This window comes from Crinia signifera, chromosome 11 (assembly GCF_055691185.1).
Source record: "Crinia signifera chromosome 11, ASM5569118v1, whole genome shotgun sequence".
NCBI lineage: Eukaryota > Metazoa > Chordata > Amphibia > Anura > Myobatrachidae > Crinia > Crinia signifera.
In genome coordinates, this window is record NC_139227.1 from 112336311 (window position 1) to 112361291 (window position 24981).

Consider the following 24981-nt stretch of genomic DNA (forward strand, 5'->3'; position numbering starts at 1 on the left):
TCACCCCTGCTCGCTAAGCAGCGATAGTTTGCCCCATGACCACCTCCACCAAATCCCCTCGGTAACATGCGAGGGGATTTACATGTACACATCTCGTCGCATGTGGCCGTAGGGGAGAGATAGCATTTGATGGTGATTTTTAACTTTTTTAAACTTGCGACAAACCCAACAAGATTTAAAAATTACCAAGGCCCACACCATCAAACCCCCAGAGGGAAAGACACATTGTACCCCAAAGAAGAAAAAAAAACCATGTGAAAAAATAATCACACTGGTCCCCACAGGTAAAAAAAAATATATACATTTGGCCACACATGAAAACAAGAGACCATGAATAACAGTTGAACTAGTTTTGGTGGCTGTAAACTAGTGTGGACTTCTCTAAATTTGGGGGCACACTTGTGTACCACGGCACAGTGATTGAAAAATGCTGGTCTAGGGGGTTAATCAGAGTTGATCGCATAGCTGCGATTTCACAGTCAGATGACTGCGCACGCGTACGGCTTGTACTCATATACGCGAGACCTCATTGCAGTGAAATCCTGCTACTTTTTTTTTTTTATCGCCGGTCGTACACAAGTTGAAAGCCAGTGTTTGTGGGTGTTGACCGGCCATTGTCAGTAAAAACACAGGCGTGACCATGCGTTTGATGGGAAGTGACGTCAGCTCTGACCCTGAACAGCCAGTTTCTATCGCAGCAGCCAAGATACGCACAGACTGCACACAGTGCGAATCATTTACTGGTGAATCATTTAATTAGCTGCAATCTCCGGTCCAGCTAAGCCGCACTAAGCAAATCGCAGGCTTGCACGGAGCGGGCGTTTTGTAAAAGACAGGTACAGTAAGAGTTGATACAAGCCCTAGATATCAGGGCTATGGTCAGGGTCTCGCTATCTGCGGAAACAGGCAGCAGGCCTGTTCTGAGACACTGAGATTTACTGACTGGAAGTATAGTGTCTGTGGTAGGGGCATTAGGTCCCACCACCCTTACACGGTGAGATATTGGCTAATGGACAATTTTGACTAAGCAATTTTGACTAAGTAATAATACAGTAGTCTATGATCTAGTCAAAATTGCTTTGCCTGCACAGTCAATTTATGCTAGAAAATACTGACTAAGCAGGAGAAAAATTCTAGGGTTCATTTAGAAGTCAATTTACCTATCAGTATATTTTTGGGTTGTGGGAGGAAACAGGAGTACCCAGAGGAAACCCACCCAAGCACGAGGAGACTATAAAACTCCACACAGTAAGGGCCATGACCTCAGTGCTGTGAGGCAGTAATGCTAACCATTACACCATCCGTACTGCCCCGTATATATAACACATGGTGGGATAGAACCCATGACCTCAGCGCTGTGAGGCAGTAATGTAACCATTACACCATCCGTACTGCCCTGTATATATAACACATGGTGGGGATAGAACCCATTACCTCAGTGCTGTGAGGCAGTAATATAACCATTACACCGTCCGTACTGCCCCGTATATATAACACATGGTGGGGATAGAACCCATGACCTCAGTCCTGTAAGGCAGTAATGCTAACCATTACACCGTCCGTACTGCCCATATATTATAATATTCCATACGGCATAAGATGCTTTCTCCGTATTTGTAGATGAACATAGAATTTCCATCCTTTAATCAGACTTTCTAGGATGTTCTATATATTGTGTGCAGTGTATTCTACCCAGTTACGTTTCCAATATGCTTATTTGACACTGTCAATCGAAATTCTCCACACACTGCAAAACAGAAACCTCATTACTAGTAATGTAACAACTGCTGCGGGACACATCATCACAGTATGGTAAAAAATGCTGATTATTAACTCAATATTTTTCTGCTGAAAAGATGCGCCTGAGAGCACTGTCTGCAGTCACACTTCCAAACTGCTAATTATGGCAGTGAAATAAAAACAAAGTGTATGGTAAGTTCAGGCGGCATGACGGATGTATGACGGATGTATGACGGATGTATGACGGATGTATGACATCAGGATTGTGGAATACAAAGGCAGCGTTCCAGTAAGTTGGTAAAAGTAGAATGAGGTCTGTGGTTTTTATATTGTGCGCAGTCATCAAATTGGTGCAACAAACCCCTGTAATATTCACCAATCAGCAAGCCAGTAGTTATACCGGCATACAGCCAATTCCACCGCCATAACGTCTCTAGGGTCAGGCTCTTCCCACTCGTGATGCCATCTAGACTGTTATCGATGCCCTTCATCACCTCCTGCCTGGACTACTGTTACTTCCTGGAATTCTGTTCTAGGAGTCGCATGCCGCAAATATAATCAGCGAATTATTTTTGGCCGGTACATTCCCGTGCGAAAGGGTGTTTATGGTAAACATCCATTCACATTCCGGTGGTGAAGCTTGCGCCGTGTCGGGCATTCGCTCGGCCGGCCGGCCGCATTAGGGGGCTCGCAAAGCAGTGAACCTTTGCTGCCTAGCGAGCCTTTCTGAATTAGGACCTATATTGTGTCTGGTATGTACTGACGGTGCTGCCCACCCATTGCCCAGGACCGAGGGGGCCACATTGCTGCCTTGCTAGAAGTTATAACGTGACCGTAGTAATGCCATGAAATTACGCTGTAGGCAGTGTTAATGCCGCCAAGACATATGTACCCCAGAATGGGAGGTCGTTTTATTCACAACACTAAATATTGGCTTAATGTGGCCCAATGATATCCCGTCTCTGACCTATAACCTCTGTGACCACCAAATCTTACAGCCCCCTATGCACTAGTCTGACTTGTTTTCAGGGCACGTTGAACCAGATTTCCCTCGAGCTTCCCCGGCAGCTCCACAGGAGGCTCAGACTCCACACATGGCACATCAAGGGGGGAATTTACTAAGATGGCATGGGATGTCGCTATGGGCAACCAATCAGATACTATCTATTATCTTCTAGAAGGTGCTAAATAGATAAGAAGTAGATTCTGATTGGTAGCAACAGCCCATGTGAAATAGAACTCCCATCTTCGTACATTTCCCCCTTGATGAGCCATTTTTATCGTGCAATGATAACATGCGATTTATCGCATGAAAAAGGACCCGAGGGGGATTCAGGAGAAGTTGGATGTAATACATCGCAGGTGCTAAAAAGCACCCTCGCTACAGATGGAGCGCCCCTGGTCCTTGCCCGGGGATCGCCAGCATGCCTGCGCTGGCGATCACCGGCACAGAGGCGCTCCATCTGACTGGTACGCGCACGCAGTGCGGGTCCCTGCCCGTCTCCACTTCAGGGAAACGGGCAGGGATAGGGGGGACGCCGGGGCAGCGAGGGGCACCAGAGAAATCACTGTAGCCACGGGGCACACGCGTCTTGTGTGCGCGTCTAGTGAGCGGCCGCTGGCGGGGGCTGGCCATAGAACCGTCAGCCCCTGCAAGGATGGAGCCAGCTCCATCTGTATGCCGTTGATGACTGCACATACGATTTTACTTATGTGCCTTTGACTCTGACCCAAAGCGCACAGGACCACAAATTGGGTCAAAGCGGATGTCAAACATGTGATTTGGCCCGATTTCACGTGATTTCTCGACCCTATATGTTGGAATCGGGTCAAATCGGCCCAATTCGAAATAGAGCATGGGGGCCTTTAGCACGACCGCACCACAAAGTGCCCCAGAGCCACAGAACTGGACCACTTTACATTTCATACAATTGTTACCACGTTATTATATAATATTAAACGTTCTGCTATGTTTTCTGAAAACCTAAACACCAGATATTTCTTTGTACGTTTCTATTATCATGTATGTTCCAGTAATGAGAGTGCATGAAATAGCTGCAAGCTGGAATAACATGAAGCTTTGCCTTCACGCTCATCCTCAGCCACATGAGGTCACCCAAGCACTTGGTCATGGTACAGAGAAGATCGAGGACGGTGACAGCCTCCCAGCCACCGCTGTAGTGCCTTCATCTGAGATCCGCTCCTTACCTGTACAGTGGTAATACGGCGAGTGCTCTGCATTACCATGCAGGGAAGACTATACAATTCGGCAGCACTTCATATACGTTAGGAGCGCAGTACAAGCGTGAGCTCAGAATGGAAGTCACTGTACATATTTATTATTCACCGGGAAAATAGAAACTTTTAGTTATTGGTTCGGGATACGGATTGAGATACAATTCGTCCAGAATTGTGGTTCTGTCCAGCTGGATTTAAATGCTGTTAATGATTTTTCTGAGTAATAATAAATAGCTCCTGAGTGCTACACATCAGGGAAATAAGGAGACAACTAGTTAAAAAAACCAGAGTAACTATAATGGAATCAGTTTAATACCCCTGGTACACTGCCAAAATAACCTGGTTATTGTCAGGTTGCTGATGTATCGTCTCGGGTCGAGGTCCCGTGAGAAAGCACCACCCCTAATAACCCGTGTAAACCAACCCTGCAATTCGACCTGGGTTATAAGAAGGGTTAAAACCAGGTCACCCTATGTATAATGGGCGGACCGGGTTTAAGTTTAAAGCACTGAACCCTAAAATCCTGGGTCCGACCTGGCATATTGGTGTGAAAGGGGTATTAGTATGTTCTGCGGAATTCACTTTAATTGGAATGTTCAATGTATTTCATCAGAAGAAAATACATATTTTTACACTATTAATTTTATCATGTAATCACGTCACTAATTAGAGACATTTATGCTATGAAGATAATAGATCTGTTTATAGTGAAACACACTGTTCATTCTATTGTTCACTTATATTTACTGTTACACATGTAATAATTGTTATTGATTACAGTTCTCGTTAAGAATACAAATAACCAAGCACCCTGATAAATGTACTAAAGTTTTGCTGTTCCACAGAGTTTTCGACACTCCACAAGCGGATCATTGAATTCTTGAATTGAATGGGTTCTATTCCCACCATGTGCTATATATACGGGGCAGTACGGACGGTGTAATGGTTAGCATTACTGCCTCACAGCACTGAGATCATGGGTTCTATCCCCACCATGTGTTATATATACGGGGCAGTACGGATGGTGTAATGGTTACATTACTGCCTCACAGCACTGAGGTCATGGGTTCTATCCCCACCATGTGTTATATATACGGGGCAGTACGGACGGTGTAATGGTTAGCATTACTGACTCACAGCACTGAGGTCATGGGTTCTATCCCCACCATGTGTTATATATATGGGGCAGTACGGACGGTGTAATGGTTACATTACTGCCTCAAAGCGCTGAGGTCATGTGTTCTATCCCCAACATGTGTTATATATACGGGGCAGTACGGATGGTGTAATGGTTAGCATTACTGCGTCATAGCACTTTGGTCATGGGTTCTATCCCCACCATGTGTTATATATACGGGGCAGCACGGACGGTGTAATGGTTACATTACTGCCTCACAGCACAGAGGTCATGGGTTCTATTCCCACCATGTGTTATATATACAGGGCAGTACGGACGGTGTAATGGTTACATTACTGCCTCACAGCACTGAGGTCAGGGGTTCTATTCCCACCATGTGTGTTATATATACGGGGCAGTACGGACGGTGTAATGGTTACAATACTGCCTCACAGCACTGAGGTCATGGGTTCTATCCCCACCATGTGTTATATATACAGGGCAGTACGGATGGTGTAATGGTTATAGCATTACTGCCTCACAGCACTGAGGTCATGGGTTCTATCCCCGCCATGTGTTATATATACGGGGCAGTATAGACAATGTAATGGTTATAGCATTACTGCCTCATAGCGCTGAGGTCATGGGTTCTATCCCCACCATGTGTTATATATACGGGCAGTACGGACGGTGTAATGGTTAGTATTACTGCCTCACAGCACTATGATACTACTGTATATGAAAAATTAAGGTCTATTTTGGAAAAGTCAAGCATTATAAGGAAAACAAATCAAGGGAGACTCTGGACTAATACACAGCAATCTAAAAAAAGGGGGTACGTATATAAATCATACTTGCCTACATTTGAAAACTTGTTTCAGGGACATTATATTTGGTAGTGGAATTTGCACAGTGCCCCGTTGAGGGGGCGTGTCATGCTCCACCCAAAGGGAATGGCTAGTATGTAGAGATTGGGAACGTGGCTCCTAGAAGCATGGGTGTGAACTGCTACATCGGAGAGGAATATTTTAAAATATATCCAAATGTAGATGAGCCCCAAAGCAGTTAGTAAGAGCTTCCTTTTTTCCCCAAAAATGTAACAGTGTAATGTGGGCTAGGTGACATGGGGAGATTGCTGCTATGTCAGGGAGTCTCCTGCAGAATGCAGGAGGGAAGGTAACTAGGGTGTAACAGTGTAATGTGGGCTAGGTGACATGGGGGAGATTGCTAGACTAATGAGGGAGATTGCTGCTATGTCAGGGAGTCTCCTGCAGAATGCGGCAGGGGAAGTAACTATGATATAACAGTGTAATGTGGGCTAGGTGACATGGGGGAGATTGCTAGACTAATGAGGGAGATTGCTGCTATGTCAGGGAATCTCCTGCAGAATGCCGGAGGGGAGGTAACGATGGTATAACAGTGTAATGTGGGCTAGGTGACATGAGGGAGATTGCTAGACTAATGAGGGAGATTGCTGCTATGTCAGGGAGTCTCCTGTACGTTACCTCCATGCAGGAGGGGAGGTAACTATGATGTAAAAGTGTAATGTGGGCTAGGTGACATGAGGGAGATTGCTAGACTAATGAGGGAGATAGCTGCTGTGTCAGGGAGTCTCCTGCAGAATCCAGGAGGGGAGGTAACTATGGTGTAACAGAGTAATGTGGGCTAGGGGACATGAGGGAGATTGCTAGACTAATGAGGGAGAGAGGGAGATTGCTGCTATATCAGGGAATGCAGGAGGGTAGGCAACTATGATATAAATTCCTAAGTGTTGTCCTTTTTCTCTGCAATCCAGCTTTCTCTGCCCCCTCCCCCCCCCCCAGTCATGTACCTGTATTTTACTGCAAGTATACTTTTCCAGTGGGTCCTTAATTTTTAACAGTAAAACATACCAAATGACAATGCTTGCATACCCTTGTTTTTGCATTTTTTAAATAAAGATGCCCAAAAAATAAAGTTTATTATGTTGTTATGTTGAAAGCGTTTTATAAAAAAAAAAGTGATAAAACACCTCTCACGAATACAAAACAATACGTGCCGTACGTCCTACTTTTGTGCACGTGGACCCTAATTATAAGTACCTACCTTTAATTGCAGACTTGGCGGAAGGACGAGGCTGGCTGGGGGTGGTTTAATGTGCTGGTAGACGTAAGAGGCACATTGCTCTTGTTCAGCCTGTAATTGTGGGGAGAGCTTAGAGAATTGACCTCGGTGCTCTGCGATAGCTGTTTTCAATTCATCAATCAGCTCATTCACCTGAAGGAGTTAAATGACAAGAACCTTAGTACAATGTAATTGTCTGTGTCAGATCACTTAGACATTGGGAGAATACATACAAATAGTTTCCATGTAAACTGATGAACAACCAAGGACATGACAACCGGGCAGCGAGCTAATGAGATACGTGCTCCTCAACTATATTTAAACGGTAACGTAGTTTAATAATAGCCAACGCCTGCATGGATGAAAACAGAATTTGTTCGTAACCTTAATAAGACTGTTATAAACCAGAGTGACATTAATATTCCATCAAATAAACAGGACGTATATATTTAACTAAATAAAAGTTATACTAGAAACATATACAGGTATGTAATAAACGTATTAGAATACAATGTATCATCCCAGTGTTGTATAATGTTATATTACATCTAGCTGTGATTATTTTTAGCTCTAGTTGGTCTCAGTGTAAAGCAATTAGTCGCCATCATTACAGACAACAAAAGAATCAGCGACACATAAGAGCATTGAATTGAAAATGAAAAAGAAAATCGAGTTGAATTTTGCAGCACACAGCGATGGTCATAGAATTATTTCAATCAATAAAAACGACCCGGCAGTCATATCCCTCTGTGAACGGAAAGCACACGATGGTGCTGGTTGTTAAAGGATGGAGGATTCATCATTTATTTTATTGTTTTTATATCTTGCATTGCATTTATTGTCTATCTTGTGTGATTCCAACAAAACAATCTTAAAAAAAAAAAGTTTGTTTTCAAGAAAATGTCAGAAGTCACCTAATAATCCCTTACAGAAATGACACAAATATGATTGATACAGTATCTACACCATTATTGATTTCTGTAGCTTGGGCCTGGTTCCTGCTGATCAGCGAATTCGCAGCGATTATCAAAAGACTGCGCTTCCATCCACATCGAATCGCACCTGCTTGGGCCCAAATAGTGAAAGAAACCGCATACAGATTGTAAGCTGATGGAAGTTAGCGGACAGGAAGCCAGTGTTTGGGGTAGACACCTGTCGTTTTCAGAGATTGTCTGAAAAAATGTACTGTTGGGAAGGGAACTGGGAAGGAACGTCTTTTGGGGGTAGCACCAGCCACCAGGTAATATGTAAATAAATATTTGGACTGTGTGAGCACTCAGCCCCTTCTATTTGGGGGTCCCAGATCTTGGTTGGGGGTAGAAAGACGGCAACCCATATAGGATAGTCTGGTACTTATGTAGTATCTGGGCTGCCGATTTTTTTATTGTATGCCTTAAGTTAAGGCATACAATCAGATGCGATGCGATATCGCATCGCATCGCATGCGACCATCGGATGCGATGACCCGATTTTTCCATAGGAATCAATGTTAAAATGGACTGAGTCCATTTTAACATGGAATTCAATGGGAAAAAGGGGTCCTTTTCATACCCCTACTATCCAAGTGGGCATGGAGTTGGATATAAACCTGTGGCGAGCGTAGCGAGCCACCGAGCCCGAAGCGTGGCGAGCGAAGCGAGCCCCGCGAGGGGACGGTATTCTGTGTCCGCTCGCCACGCTTCGGGCTCGGTGGCTCGCTACGCTCGCCACAGGTTTATATCCAACTCCATGCCCACTTGGATAGTAGGGGTATGAAAAGGACCCCATTTTCCCATTGAATTCCATGTTAAAATGGACTCAGTCCATTTTAACATTGATTCCTATGGAAAAATCGGGTCATCGCATCGCATCCGATGGTCGCATGCGATGCGATGTACCCGATTTAGAAATCGGCAGCCCAGATACTACATAAGTACCGATAGTCTTACTGAGGGCGGAAGCATAGACAAAGCAGCATTAGATTACCATTCCCTAGGGTCTCCCTGACCATTCTTTACCCTGTACCCCTTCATTAACATTTAGCCTGGTTAAGAGATGGATGCAATGCTGGTTTTGGACACAGTGAATTGATTCTTTGCCAGTGCACAAGCCTCGCAACGGTATTACGACAATGTAGAGTCCGGCACCATTTGTGGGAGTTAAAGGTGGAGTGGTGACCTCAAAAGCAAACAATCCGCAAACATTTTGGGGTTATGTCACAGACTATGACATTGATCACAGATGCAGTTACAATGGCTTCAGTATCTTACTTCCAGTGGCCATGCTACGTGACCACGCTAAGAAGTTCGATGTTTGACCAATGTGCGTCCAACAACTGCGTCATCTTTGTAGGCAATCGGCAGCTCAGAGTCGCACCGGGGGTGGGGGCACGAGTCCCGGCAGCTGCGACATGGGCATAGTTGTGACACCATGTCATCAGACTAGGACAGGGATTCTCAAACTCGGTCCTCAGTTCACATTTTCCAGCTCACCCGGCAGGTGCATTAATTATTCAGTGAATCATTTGAAAAGATCACAGGTGGAGCTAATTATTTCACCTGTGATTCTGTGAGGAGACCTGCAAAACATGCCCTGTGTGGGGTCCTGAGGGCCGAGTTTGAGAACCTGTGGACTAGGAAGAGGAGTGTGCTGGGTAAAGTTACAGGCTGCATGGTCTTGTTTTGGGCACTCTTCATGCACAACACAGGTGCCATCAGTGCAGCACGGACACCACTTCTAAGCCTTACTTCCTGGTCGGAGGGCACTGTTTACATACTGCCAGATACAAACCAGTCTTTGATTTATGGCTCGCCCCCAGCTGAAAACTTGATCCTGAGCATGGGCGGGAATGTGAACAAGAGAACTGCAGGGGTTGGCACAATCACTGACTTGCTTGCTTCTGATTGGTCTCCTCACAACACCTTTAAGCACTGGAAGCGGTGCTTCAGAAAGGACGCAATGCAAGCAAAAACACCATAACACTAACACCATGGCTACATCGGGAACTCACGGATAACTGATTCTTCCCCTAAGATACTGTAAATGACTAAAGAGATCCTCAAACCATGTCCTGTAAGGTGTGTGGGATAGGGGAGGGGGGGTTAAAGTCGGTAGTTATGAAACATTTAAACTGTTCACTGCAGGGAAAGGCAAAGATAGACTAAATATAAAGCAAATAGAGAAATATATCAAATATATAGACAGATTAGCAGTAAACACTTGGAGACAGGTAACAGAACACAGCCCGTCAATGTCATCACAACGCAGACATATACAATTATATTATTCCACACTTTTAAGTTGTCGATAGATTAAAATCTACTCATCGCATTTTTTTTATTTATTTTTTATTCTCCCTGCTCGAAAACGTCTTTTCTCCTCTTTTTTTTTATAAGAGAAATTCTGTATGGAGGGGAAAGAAGACAAAACTTGACCCTTTGCGATCCCGCCATTAATAGGCCTGTTCATAATTCAATGTGTTTGTGTGCGAGAGCATCCAAGTGGAAACCTGCCAGCCCCATCGACATAAAGACTCTCCCTTTAGCATCATCTGACCCCAGCCACTCTCCGCACAATAGAGGGGCTTACGTAGCCATACGTTGAAATAAAATGCTCGGTTTCAACTGGAGCTGAGAAATTCTACGAAGTTTTACTGTTCTGGCTTTATTACAAACCCAGCATGAAGTGGGGATGTATGCAGGAGCTGGGAGAACATAGGCGCTCATGGGAAGGGGGCAACTTGACCTGTGGACCTTTAAATTTACTAAGATGCAGGAGCTGGGAGAACATAGGCGCTCATGGGAAGGGGGCAACTTGACCTGGACCTGTGGAAACGGGAGGCATAGTGGTAAATTTACTATGATGGGATGTTGCCCGTAGCAACCAATCAGATTCTACTCCTTATTTATTGAGCACTTTCTAGTAGGTGATTGGTTTCCATGGACAATATCCCATCATAGAACTCCCATGTTGGCAAATTTATCGCACAGTGCAGTGGTGTATGTTCGTCCCAGTTCCCGGAGGCAAGACGTATATTGGTGCCCCCACAACATATATATATATATATATATATATACTGGGGGAAAGGCCGGCACTCCTCCTTGTGGTATAGTAACCTGCCCAGGTGCCTTCCAGGGTGCAGCAAGCACCCAAGGTAGTAGAACAAATGGAGACGGCGGCACTCAAAGGGACTTTGGAAAATAATTCAGACCACTCTGGGGTTCAGTTCAACGTTTCGGTCGGTTAGACCTTTATCAAGAACTTAATGCATACACAACGTGACGTCTTCAGCGTCAGGATGCAGCAACCACGCCCAACGCGTTTCGACTACGGTCTTCGTCAACCGTAGTCGAAACGCATTGGGCGTGGTTGCTGCATCCTGATGCTGACGACGTCCTGGCTTGGTCCGCTGTTACCTGTGGAAACCGTGGCTGGTTACCGGTGCTCCGCCTGCAATTGATCACTGCTGTCGGGTTTCCATCTGTACCGGGTATCGCTTGTACCGCCCTTCCATATGGGAAGTTTTTATTCTTTTTCCCTTTACCTATGTTTGTCAGCTGTATATCAGTAAACGTGTAATTACCTGTTGCTGACTGGTGCGCTTCATTTTCTTTTCTTTTGCAAGCATACTTCGTGGGAGCCGTGGTTGGATCCCTTAATGAAGCTGCACACATACGGAACACTTTGGGACTTATTTGCGCTGGGTATTTTTTATATATATATATATATATATATATATATATATATAGATAGAGGGTACTGTATAGCGCTTCTACCCAAACAGTTCTGATTTATTAATAATGACAGTCCAATAAGGTATTTTCAGAGAAGATTCTTCTTCCAATATCACAATCCTGTGTAAAGGTGGCTGCTGTGTTTCTCCGTAAGGCGTTTGTTGTTGTCAAATGTGTACTAGAAAAAACGTCGAGAAACAGCGCTCTCTAGTGTGATAAGTGAGTTTCCAACTTTGGGAATGATACAATTGTGCGCACCGTATAATGAGTATTTATGTGCCCATCAATATATGATGTTTGGAGATCTTGTCCTTGGGTTACCAGGATACTACCCGGAGATAAAGGTTCAGCCTCTCAAGGCAATTTGTCCCATAGGTTTATACAAGGTCCAAACGACAGTGCCACGTGGTAATAAAAGGGAAAAAAAAAACTCCAATTACAATTTTAAAGGAGTTTATTAAGGTGCATAAAGTGAACAAAAATAAAATAAAAAAATAGCTTTCATGAATGTGCTGTATTAGAACACAGATTGTTCTCAACGCGTTTCGTCGCTTACTGCCTGTCAAATCGGCTGGACTTCATCAGGAGAGTGTGCTACCCTATACCAAAGATGGTGTATTTATAGTGTAGTCAATTTAGACAATCAGATTTAGATGTGAAACTTCCGGGTTCCGAAAAGGAGCTAATTGCGCATGTGCGAGATCATTGAAGTCTCGCATACCTTCCTATTGTGGAGTCTCTATGGCCTCATTGCGCTTTACGGCGCATGTACCAAAACATCTCATTGACCCGCGATATTACGGTTGCTGGTAATGCTCGTAAGTGCGCATGAGCGAAAGGATCGTATACGCGAGATTATTCAAGTCTCGCGAACCTTCGCATTGTGACGTCTCTGTGACTTGATTGCGCACGCGCAGGAATATCACATTAACCCACGTTCTTTGGATTTGCGATCGTGGGTACTGCTCGAAAGTGCGCATGTGCAAGAGAGTTGTCATGGCTCTCGCATCCTTATACTCCGTTGCTTCATGACTTTGCTGATGCGCAATGACTCAGGGTTACATCCCTATATATACAGATGACATTTTAGATCAGCGTATACATTGTTTATTTAGCAATTACACCTGCATTGTGCTCTATGCCAAAATATGAGCGACTAGTCCCATATGTCAAAGGGAAGCAATGGAGTGTTTTTGTATATATATATCTCAGCTGCTGCAGGGAACCGAACAAGTTCCCCATCATGTGCACACATCCCCACAGCCCACACACATTATGCAGTGATGGGGAGGCACCGGCACAGCCACATACCTCCCAACTTCTTCAGTGTGTGAACCGGGACCCTCGCTGCAAAAAAATGGGCGTGGTCTATGCAAATGAAGGTGGGGCATATGCAAATTATGTGAGAACACATATATTTCATAACTCAGCGACAGAAGCGATATTATAGGCTTCCAATAAATAGATTTAAACTTGCAGGGGAGGAGATGTGCCCCCTTGGGAGGGAGCAGGAGCCCGGCAGCAGATGACTCCATTGACCCCGCAGTGTTTTACCTCTGGCACAGAGTATTGGACAACTTTAGCCAATTATTATACTGTAATCTGCAGACTTCCCACACACCAGCAGCAACTCATTTGAGGCGACTGCTATGTGTGGGAGGAAGACTTAACAACCTGAAAATAAGGGGTTTATGTATGAAGGCGCTGGGTGATTTTCCTCCAGCTACCGGCTGCTGTCATTCCATTCTCATTTGTTTATTTGAAAGGTTGTCAATATATGAAAATACAGGTTTTATATTTAGGAAACTATGTCTGAAGTTTTTAAACAGTTGATTAAAGTTGATATTTCAGAAGGCGTGCCACCAGGGAAGCAGATGCTGTTACAGAATGTTTATTTCCTTCTAAAACAAAGGAGTTCTTATATTTTCACCTCCAAAATTCAAACAACAGTAGATCTAGAACTTCAGTAAACAATAGGAAAGTTGGTGTTCTGTTGGCACTTACACAATATTATGTCCACAGTAATGCGAGGTCCACACAAGGCGATTTCTGGCACCGCCAATACTGTTAACTATACCGGTGGTGCCACGGGCGATCAATACAGTGCATACACACTGACCAATCTATATCATTAATGATATGGGTCAGTTACATCACTAGGATCACAAGCCAAGCCTGCAGTTTGAGTCACTCTGACTGTGTGGACAGTGCAGTCACTACTGCAGTGGTGAACATACACATCTCTGTATTTCCAATAATGCAATATTAACAACCCATTTATTTATTACTCCCACTACACCACCTATACTATTCCCCCTAGTACACCCCTGACCCTCTGGTCTCAGCAGTACCCTCCCAACTTTGTTTTTACATCTGCATGTAACTGGTCTCGATTGTGGTGTAAAGTGTATTGGGCATTAAGGGGGGGGGGGATCAGAAATTATTTTGGCAAGGGAGAGCAAATGTTATAGTTAAGCCTCTGGGAATATAGAGAGTAAGCTCCACCTGTCCTGGGACTGATGTGAATGTTCAAATATTCCTCCCTATACTGTATATATTGTGGCCATGCAGGTGCCTCCCTATACTGTATATATTGTGGCCATGCAGGTGCCTCTCTATCCTGCATATATTGTGGCCATGCAGGTGCCTCCCTATACTGTATATATTGTGGCCATGCAGGTGCCTCCCTATACTGTATATATTGTGGCCATGCAGGTGCCTCGCTATGCTGCATATATTGTGGCCATGCAGGTGCCTCCCTATACTGTATATATTGAGGCCATGCAGGTTCCTCCCTATACTGTATATATTGAGGCCATGCAGGTTCCTCCCTATACTGTATATATTGAGGCCATGCAGGTTCCTCCCTATACTGTATACATTGAGGCCATGCAGGTTCCTCCCTATACTGTATATATTGAGGCCATGCAGGTTTCTCCCTATACTGTATATATTGAGGCCATGCAGATGCCTCCCTATACTGTATATATTGTGGCCATGCAGGTTCCTCCCTATACTGTATATATTGTGGCCATGCAGGTTCCTCCCTATACTGTATATATTGAGGCCATGCAGGTTCCTCCCTATACTGTATATATTGAGGCCATGCAGGTTCCTCCCTATACTGTATATATTGTGGCCATGCAGGTTCCTCCCTATACTGTATATACTGAGGCCATGCAGGTTCCTCCCTATACTGTATATATTGAGGCCATGCAGGTTCCTCCCTATACTGTATATATTGTGGCCATGCAGGTACCTCCCTATACTGTATATATTGTGGCCATGCAGGTTCCTCCCTATACTGTATATACTGAGGCCATGCAGGTTCCTCCCTATACTGTATATATTGAGGCCATGCAGGTTCCTCCCTATACTGTATATATTGTGGCCATGCAGGTTCCTCCCTATACTGTATATATTGTGGCCATGCAGGTGCCTCCCTATACTGTATATATTGTGGCCATGCAGGTGCCTCCCTATACTGTATATATTGTGGCCATGCAGGTTCCTCCCTATACTGTATATATTGAGGCCATGCAGGTTCCTCCCTATACTGTATACATTGAGGCCATGCAGGTGCCTCCCTATACTGTATATATTGAGGCCATGCAGGTACCTCCCTATACTGTATATACTGAGGCCATGCAGGTTCCTCCCTATACTGTATATATTGTGGCCATGCAGGTTCCTCCCTATACTGTATATATTGTGGCCATGCAGGTGCCTCGCTATACTGTATATATTGTGGCCATGCAGGTGCCTCCCTATACTGTATATATTGTGGCCATGCAGGTACCTCCCTATACTATATATATTGAGGCCATGCAGGTTCCTCCCTATACTGTATATATTGAGGCCATGCAGATGCCTCCCTATACTGTATATATTGTGGCCATGCAGGTTCCTCCCTATACTGTATATATTGTGGCCATGCAGGTTCCTCCCTATACTGTATATATTGTGGCCATGCAGGTTCCTCGCTATACTGTTTATATTGTGGCCATGCAGATGCCTCCCTATACTGTATATATTGTGGCCATGCAGGTGCCTCGCTATACTGTATATATTGTGGCCATGCAGGTGCCTCCCTATACTGTATATATTGAGGCCATGCAGGTTCCTCCCTATACTGTATATATTGTGGCCATGCAGGTACCTCCCTATACTGTATATATTGTGGCCATGCAGGTGCCTCGCTATACTGTATATATTGAGGCCATGCAGGTTCCTCCCTATACTGTATATATTGTGGCCATGCAGGTACCTCCCTATACTGTATATATTGTGGCCATGCAGGTTCCTCCCTATACTGTATATATTGTGGCCATGCAGGTTCCTCCCTATACTGTATATATTGTGGCCATGCAGGTACCTCCCTATACTGTATATATTGTGGCCATGCAGGTGCCTCGCTATACTGTATATATTGTGGCCATGCAGGTTCCTCCCTATACTGTATATATTGTGGCCATGCAGGTACCTCCCTATACTGTATATATTGAGGCCATGCAGGTTCCTCCCTATACTGTATATATTGAGGCCATGCAGGTTCCTCCCTATACTGTATATATTGAGGCCATGCAGGTTCCTCCCTATACTGTATATATTGTGGCCATGCAGGTTCCTCCCTATACTGTATATATTGTGGCCATGCAGGTTCCTCCCTATACTGTATATATTGTGGCCATGCAGGTGCCTCCCTATACTGTATATATTGTGGCCATGCAGGTTCCTCCCTATACTGTATATATTGTGGCCATGCAGGTGCCTCCCTGTACTGTATATATTGTGGCCATGCAGGTTCCTCCCTATACTGTATATATTGTGGCCATGCAGGTTCCTCCCTATACTGTATATATTGTGGCCATGCAGGTACCTCCCTATACTGTATATATTGTGGCCATGCAGATTCCTCCCTATACTGTATATATTGTGGCCATGCAGGTTCCTCCCTATACTGTATATATTGTGGCCATGCAGGTTCCTCCCTATACTGTATATATTGTGGCCATGCAGGTACCTCCCTATACTGTATATATTGTGGCCATGCAGATTCCTCCCTATACTGTATATATTGTGGCCATGCAGATGCCTCCCTATACTGTATACATTGAGGCCATGCAGGTGCCTCCCTATACTGTATATATTGAGGCCATGCAGGTACCTCCCTATACTGTATATATTGTGGCCATGCAGGTACCTCCCTATACTGTATATATTGTGGCCATGCAGGTACCTCCCTATACTGTATATATTGTGGCCATGCAGATTCCTCCCTATACTGTATATATTGTGGCCATGCAGATGCCTCCCTATACTGTATACATTGAGGCCATGCAGGTGCCTCCCTATACTGTATATATTGAGGCCATGCAGGTACCTCCCTATACTGTATATACTGAGGCCATGCAGGTTCCTCCCTATACTGTATATATTGAGGCCATGCAGGTTCCTCCCTATACTGTATATATTGAGGCCATGCAGGTTCCTCCCTATACTGTATATATTGAGGCCATGCAGGTACCTCCCTATACTGTATATATTGAGGCCATGCAGGTTCCTCCCTATACTGTATATATTGTGGCCATGCAGGTTCCTCCCTATACTGTATATATTGAGGCCATGCAGGTTCCTCCCTATACTGTATATATTGTGGCCATGCAGGTTCCTCCCTATACTGTATATATTGAGGCCATGCAGGTTCCTCCCTATACTGTATATATTGTGGCCATGCAGGTTCCTCCCTATACTGTATATATTGAGGCCATGCAGGTTCCTCCCTATACTGTATATATTGAGGCCATGCAGGTTCCTCCCTATACTGTATATATTGTGGCCATGCAGGTTCCTCCCTATACTGTATATATTGAGGCCATGCAGGTTCCTCCCTATACTGTATATATTGAGGCCATGCAGGTTCCTCCCTATACTGTATATATTGAGGCCATGCAGGTTCCTCCCTATACTGTATATATTGAGGCCATGCAGATTCCTCCCTATACTGTATATATTGAGGCCATGCAGGTTCCTCCCTATGCTGTATATATTGAGGCCATGCAGGTTCCTCCCTATACTGTATATATTGTGGCCATGCAGGTTCCTCCCTATACTGTATATATTGTGGCCATGCAGGTTCCTCCCTATACTGTATATATTGTGGCCATGCAGGTTCCTCCCTATACTGTATATATTGAGGCCATGCAGGTTCCTCCCTATACTGTATATATTGTGGCCATGCAGGTTCCTCCCTATACTGTATATATTGAGGCCATGCAGGTGCCTCCCTATACTGTATATATTGAGGCCATGCAGGTGCCTCCCTATACTGTATATATTGAGGCCATGCAGGTTCCTCCCTATACTGTATATATTGTGGCCATGCAGGTTCCTCCCTATACTGTATATATTGTGGCCATGCAGGTTCCTCCCTATACTGTATATATTGAGGCCATGCAGGTTCCTCCCTATACTGTATATATTGAGGCCATGCAGGTTCCTCCCTATACTGTATATATTGAGGCCATGCAGGTTCCTCCCTATACTGTATATATTGAGGCCATGCAGGTTCCTCCCTATACTGTATATATTGAGGCCATGCAGATTCCTCCCTATACTGTATATATTGAGGCCATGCAGGTTCCTCCCTATACTGTATATATTGAGGCCATGCAGGTTCCTCCCTATACTGTATATATTGAGGCCATGCAGGTTCCTCCCTATACTGTATATATTGAGGCCATGCAGATTCCTCCCTATACTGTATATATTGAGGCCATGCAGGTTCCTCCCTATACTGTATATATTGTGGCCATGCAGGTTCCTCCCTATACTGTATATATTGAGGCCATGCAGGTTCCTCCCTATACTGTATATATTGAGGCCATGCAGGTTCCTCCCTATACTGTATATATTGAGGCCATGCAGGTTCCTCCCTATACTGTATATATTGTGGCCATGCAGGTTCCTCCCTATACTGTATATATTGAGGCCATGCAGGTTCCTCCCTATACTGTATATATTGAGGCCATGCAGGTTCCTCCCTATACTGTATATATTGAGGCCATGCAGGTTCCTCCCTATACTGTATATATTGTGGCCATGCAGGTTCCTACCTATACTGTATATATTGAGGCCATGCAGGTTCCTCCCTATACTGTATATATTGAGGCCATGCAGGTTCCTCCCTATACTGTATATATTGAGGCCATGCAGGTTCCTCCCTATACTGTATATATTGAGGCCATGCAGGTTCCTCCCTATACTGTATATATTGTGGCCATGCAGGTTCCTACCTATACTGTATATATTGAGGCCATGCAGGTACCTCCCTATACTGTATATATTGAGGCCATGCAGGTTCCTCCCTATACTGTATATATTGTGGCCATGCAGGTTCCTCCCTATACTGTATATATTGTGGCCATGCAGGTTCCTCCCTATACTGTATATATTGTGGCCATGCAGGTTCCTCCCTATACTGTATATATTGAGGCCATGCAGGTTCCTCCCTATACTGTATATATTGTGGCCATGCAGGTTCCTCCCTATACTGTATATATTGAGGCCATGCAGGTGCCTCCCTATACTGTATATATTGAGGCCATGCAGGTGCCTCCCTATACTGTATATATTGAGGCCATGCAGGTTCCTCCCTATACTGTATATATTGTGGCCATGCAGGTTCCTCCCTATACTGTATATATTGTGGCCATGCAGGTTCCTCCCTATACTGTATATATTGAGGCCATGCAGGTTCCTCCCTATACTGTATATATTGAGGCCATGCAGGTTCCTCCCTATACTGTATATATTGAGGCCATGCAGGTTCCTCCCTATACTGTATATATTGAGGCCATGCAGGTTCCTCCCTATACTGTATATATTGAGGCCATGCAGATTCCTCCCTATACTGTATATATTGAGGCCATGCAGGTTCCTCCCTATACTGTATATATTGAGGCCATGCAGGTTCCTCCCTATACTGTATATATTGAGGCCATGCAGGTTCCTCCCTATACTGTATATATTGAGGCCATGCAGATTCCTCCCTATACTGTATATATTGAGGCCATGCAGGTTCCTCCCTATACTGTATATATTGTGGCCATGCAGGTTCCTCCCTATACTGTATATATTGAGGCCATGCAGGTTCCTCCCTATACTGTATATATTGAGGCCATGCAGGTTCCTCCCTATACTGTATATATTGAGGCCATGCAGGTTCCTCCCTATACTGTATATATTGTGGCCATGCAGGTTCCTCCCTATACTGTATATATTGAGGCCATGCAGGTTCCTCCCTATACTGTATATATTGAGGCCATGCAGGTTCCTCCCTATACTGTATATATTGAGGCCATGCAGGTTCCTCCCTATACTGTATATATTGTGGCCATGCAGGTTCCTACCTATACTGTATATATTGAGGCCATGCAGGTTCCTCCCTATACTGTATATATTGAGGCCATGCAGGTTCCTCCCTATACTGTATATATTGAGGCCATGCAGGTTCCTCCCTATACTGTATATATTGAGGCCATGCAGGTTCCTCCCTATACTGTATATATTGTGGCCATGCAGGTTCCTACCTATACTGTATATATTGAGGCCATGCAGGTACCTCCCTATACTGTATATATTGAGACCATGCAGGTTCCTCCCTATACTGTATATATTGAGGCCATGCAGGTTCCTCCCTATACTGTATATATTGTGGCCATGCAGGTTCCTACCTATACTGTATATATTGTGGCCATGCATGTACAGCTACAGTAAATCTCGGTGCCCGATGCACCAAATTTAAAAAAAAGTGTTAAAGTGCAGAGTGATCAACAACCAGCCAATCAGCTCATAACTGTAATTTTTCAAACCCAGCCTGTAACACAGAAGCAAGGACCTGATTGGCTGGTGGGTTTTTACCTTTTGAAGCTTAGTGCATCGGGCCCATTGTGTGGCTGGCAGTGCCCGCACCTGATCCTGCGCTGGACGTGGCGTCGCCATCTTTGCGTAGAAATGGACGATATTACCAGTCAGCAGGTGACTAGGACAAACCAGATAGCACACGTGGCTTAAAGATGACAAAAGCTACGAACACCGCATCCTTCAATGTAACGTATTGAAGGATTTCAATGTTATCAAGATCATGTAGGAAGATTATAAAACTATCTGGCCAGCGACTGCACTAAACCGAGATTAGCACTGACTTTATGGGTGGCCATTTGTTCCCCTATCGGACCTCACGGATTACCTAGGGCAGGGACAAAAAGGATGTCACAGCTGACAGTACATAAATATACAAGATTGCAAAATGATAATCACATTCAAGATAACAGTTACGTGTTTACGGAAAAAAAGACATTAAGTACATGTATTATTCATTAACTTCTCCTCATTCTGAGCTTCTGATGCTAATGGACCAAAATTGGCAAATACTGCTTTTACCAAAAATAAAAAAGTGGTTTCCGCAGTTCAGGAATCTGCATAAAATAATATCCCACTTTTTTTTTTTTTTCTTCCTCTTCTCTGGGACCAATCTTATGTGATTATTTCATTTATACGCTGCGCCTGTCAACTCCCCAGCATGGGCGCTGAGAACGAGTCGTCGGGATTTAACCCATTGTGTTCCTGGGGGGTAACCGTCCTTCCCTCGCAAGCCCTCTTCTTGCACCGCAGGGGATAGAGTATCTATTTTACATAATAGCAGCTGTACCCTTGCAAACTAATTGCGTGACTTTGAAAGAAGTGAAAATAATAAGCCTCTTCATAAAGGCGGCACAGTGTGCGCTGGGAAGCTGTACGGCCTGACACTATTCTCATAATATTTAAAACGCGCTCACGAATTACTTTTTTTGTTTCCGCACTCTTTTCAACTTTAATCATACTTTTTTTTTTTTAAAGCTTCTGATAAATCGTAAAAAAAAAAAAAAAACACAATGCGTTGAAGTTTCCAGTTCAAATCGATTTTCTGCCATGGATAAGAAAAGGAAAATCAGTAACTTGCATATGCGAATGGTGTAATGAACGTTAAGATGGGTCTTTAAATGTCAATGAACAATTCTCATAATTTTGCTTCAGTTGGTAAATGGGGAATAGATTGATCTCCGTCGTACCTCTTCATGTGCCGTATAAAGTTCGTCCGCTGTCATGGAAAAGATTTCCTTCCTACTGATTTCATCTGTCTGACCATTCATGTAACGATGGAGCTGCAAGGAAGAGTGAAGAAAAAAAAACCATGAGTGCACATTGCGATGAAGGAGCGACGAATAGAACATAAAAGCCAGCTAACTGAATTACAAGGTGGTAACACAGTATGAATGCTTATGAAGCAAGATTTCAAAACCTACGATATCACCTGAAGCAGAAGATGTAATGATCTCATTTGGGATTCTGGTAGGCAAACACACGGGTGGCTTGTAGATCAGCAGCAGAAAGGTGCACGGCACAGGCTGATAATCTTATTCATACACGGCCATCGTTCGAGGAAAACGCAAAATCCAGGATTTGGCCAAATAGGTGGTTTTTATGTATGAATTCAAGTTCAATAAAAAAAAGTCCAGATCAATATTCCCTAATATTACAGGTCGGGTCTCCCTTATCCGTGTATTACAAAAAACAAAATATTCCTGAAAACCGTGATTTTTTTCAAAAATGTTTAATGTTTTTTTTTTTCATACTTACCTCGTCCCCTAAAGTGACATCACCGGTGTGCCCGCGCACTCGGGCAATGCACCACTGGGAAATGCAGCTGAAGAGGATCCTGAAGGGGGACCATAGGGGCACCAGGTAAGTATGGAAAAAAAGAAGATTCCAAAATACAGAAAAATCCAAAATGCTTGTGGTCCCGAGCATTTCGGATAAGGCTGTATTATAGTAACGGTCACACATTGCAGGGCCTAAATTATAATCAACATTTTGTAACGTTCACTCCCTGCACTATGCAAATGAAGGGGCCCATTCGTTAGGGTCTGAATTTGGTCCACATTTCTGATGGTGGGGGGTCTGCGCATGCCCAAATAATATATGCTCATGTGCAAACCCACTGCGCAAACGCCTTCGGCTAGTATCACACTCGCTGATGTGTTCGCACTGTGACTGTTTTATGGATGTCCCCATAAAAACGTTGGCCATTCCCCTGAGATGCCTGCTCGGGGCACGCCGTTCACTTACATGACATTAGCACCCGCCCCCAATTATAAGGTAACCATAGGCAACCTTCGGATCTCTAATTGCCGTTGGAATCGGGATTGAACAGAAAAGGAATCGCACCAAGTGTACGCCCCTTTAGTCAGATACTGCAGCGCTTTGAATGTTTTTGCAATGCGCTGGAGCTGCAGGTCACATGTTCTGCTAAGCTGCTGTGGCTCCGGTCACAGGAAGGAGGAATTTGGGGGCAGTGATGGGGAGGAGTGGGGCTAAAATGCAGGTGTGACGCCTATGTTTTGGAAATGTGCCGAAAGACAGTGACTGTTTCATCAGACGCAGCTTTACTGGCTCCGGGAGCTGCGCAGTCTGAGAAACTTTAGGGTTGCGCAGATGTCCGATGATGGCGGCGCCAAACTGCGTTTTATGGTTGCAGGCAGGGGATCTGAGCAGCTGCCAGTGGGCGACTCCTTCTGCAGTAACACTGCTTCTCGGATCCACTGCTACCAAAGACGCAGTTTCCATCACTCCTGCGCCCACCTCTGTCTAAGACAATAACTTTGTATATTCAGAGAATATCAATATTCTTTTTTGTTGCTTATTCTAACACAGCAAATACATTATAATTTAACCAAAGTTGCCACAAAAGTTTTTGTTATTGAAAAAGGTCAATTAAGTGATCCAAAAGAAAACATGAGTAATATCATGGTGCCCCAGCAGGAGGCATTGCAGGGGGCGTGGCCTGACATAACAGCCTGTACAGGGGGCGCGGCCTGACATAACAGCCTGTACAGGGGGCGTGGCCTGACATAACAGCCTGTACAGGGGCGTGGTTTGATTTTAATAAATAAATCACTAAAAACAGAATGGGATCATTGTATAGACGGCAACTAGGTCTGTAAGCATTAGGTCGACACCACTAGGTCGACATGCATGAAGGTCAACATGACTGAATGTCGACATGAAGGAAGGTCGACATGACTGAAGGTCGACATGGGTTAGGTCAACAGGGTCATTAGGTTGACACAAGCATAAGTTCAACATGGGGAAGGTCAACAGTCAAAAGGTCGACATGGACACTGAAACGACACAGTCGGCATGGACACTGAAACAAGGCACCGTGTCCCCTCGTATGGCTCGCTGTTCTCACCCCAAGCTTCGGGCTCAGTGCCTTGCTACACTCGGTACACTATTTTATTCTCCCACCACGCCTTAGTAGATGGTAGGGCATGAAATAACACCTTGTCGACCTTTTGACTGTCGACCTTCCCCATGTCGACCTAATAATTGTGTCAACCTAATGACCCTGTCAACCTAATCCATGTAGACCATCAGTCATGTCGACCTTCCTGCATGTCGACCTAATGCTTGTAGATCTAGTGATCGTATCCTATAAAAACTCATGTTGACCTTTTTAGGTGTCGACCATTGCCACATCGACCTACTGCTTTTGTCAACACTTTAGACCTTTTAGTCAATGTCGACCATGTGATCTTCTGGTGTGGACCTAGACATTGCCCATCAGCCATCCGGATACCTAAAAGATTGTGTGAACTGCAGCCTGTTCCATGAAGTAGCACAATTGCTATAGTATCTCTTACTAACTGCTTTGGGGCTCATCTACATTTGGATATAAGTCACTGTAAAAGATTCCTCTCAGATATAACAGTACACACCCACGCTTCTAGGTGCCACGTGCACAATCTCTTTTCACAATCTCTCCATATATGGAACTAGACACGCCCTCTGGGTGGAGCATGACACGCCCCCTCAATGGGGCGCTGTCCAAAATTCTACTACCAACTATAATCTCCCTGAAACTAGTTTTCAAAAGTAGGTAAGTATGAAATTAGGCCACCGTCCTTACTTATTACTTTGGGGAAAAAGGTGATCCTGTTAGAGTAAGCCCCAAAAAATATGTTACATGAT

General features: G+C 44.4%; 1 protein-coding gene across 5 annotated transcripts in view; it reads right to left on the minus strand.

The window, feature by feature from the left end:
* The window catches only part of DCDC1 (doublecortin domain containing 1), a 341410-nt gene that overhangs the window by 174814 nt on the left and 141615 nt on the right, over window positions 1-24981 (minus strand). For all 5 annotated transcript variants that reach the window (XR_014465436.1, XM_083164256.1, XM_083164255.1 and 2 more), the window contains 2 exons: window positions 22023-22115; window positions 7181-7351 (listed from right to left, as the gene is read on the minus strand). Coding sequence is in view for 4 of the 5 variants with exons in the window: in XM_083164256.1 (XP_083020382.1) it covers window positions 7181-7351; window positions 22023-22115 (264 nt within the window). In the remaining variant the exon portion in view is untranslated. The remainder of the gene's footprint in view (window positions 1-7180; window positions 7352-22022; window positions 22116-24981) is intronic.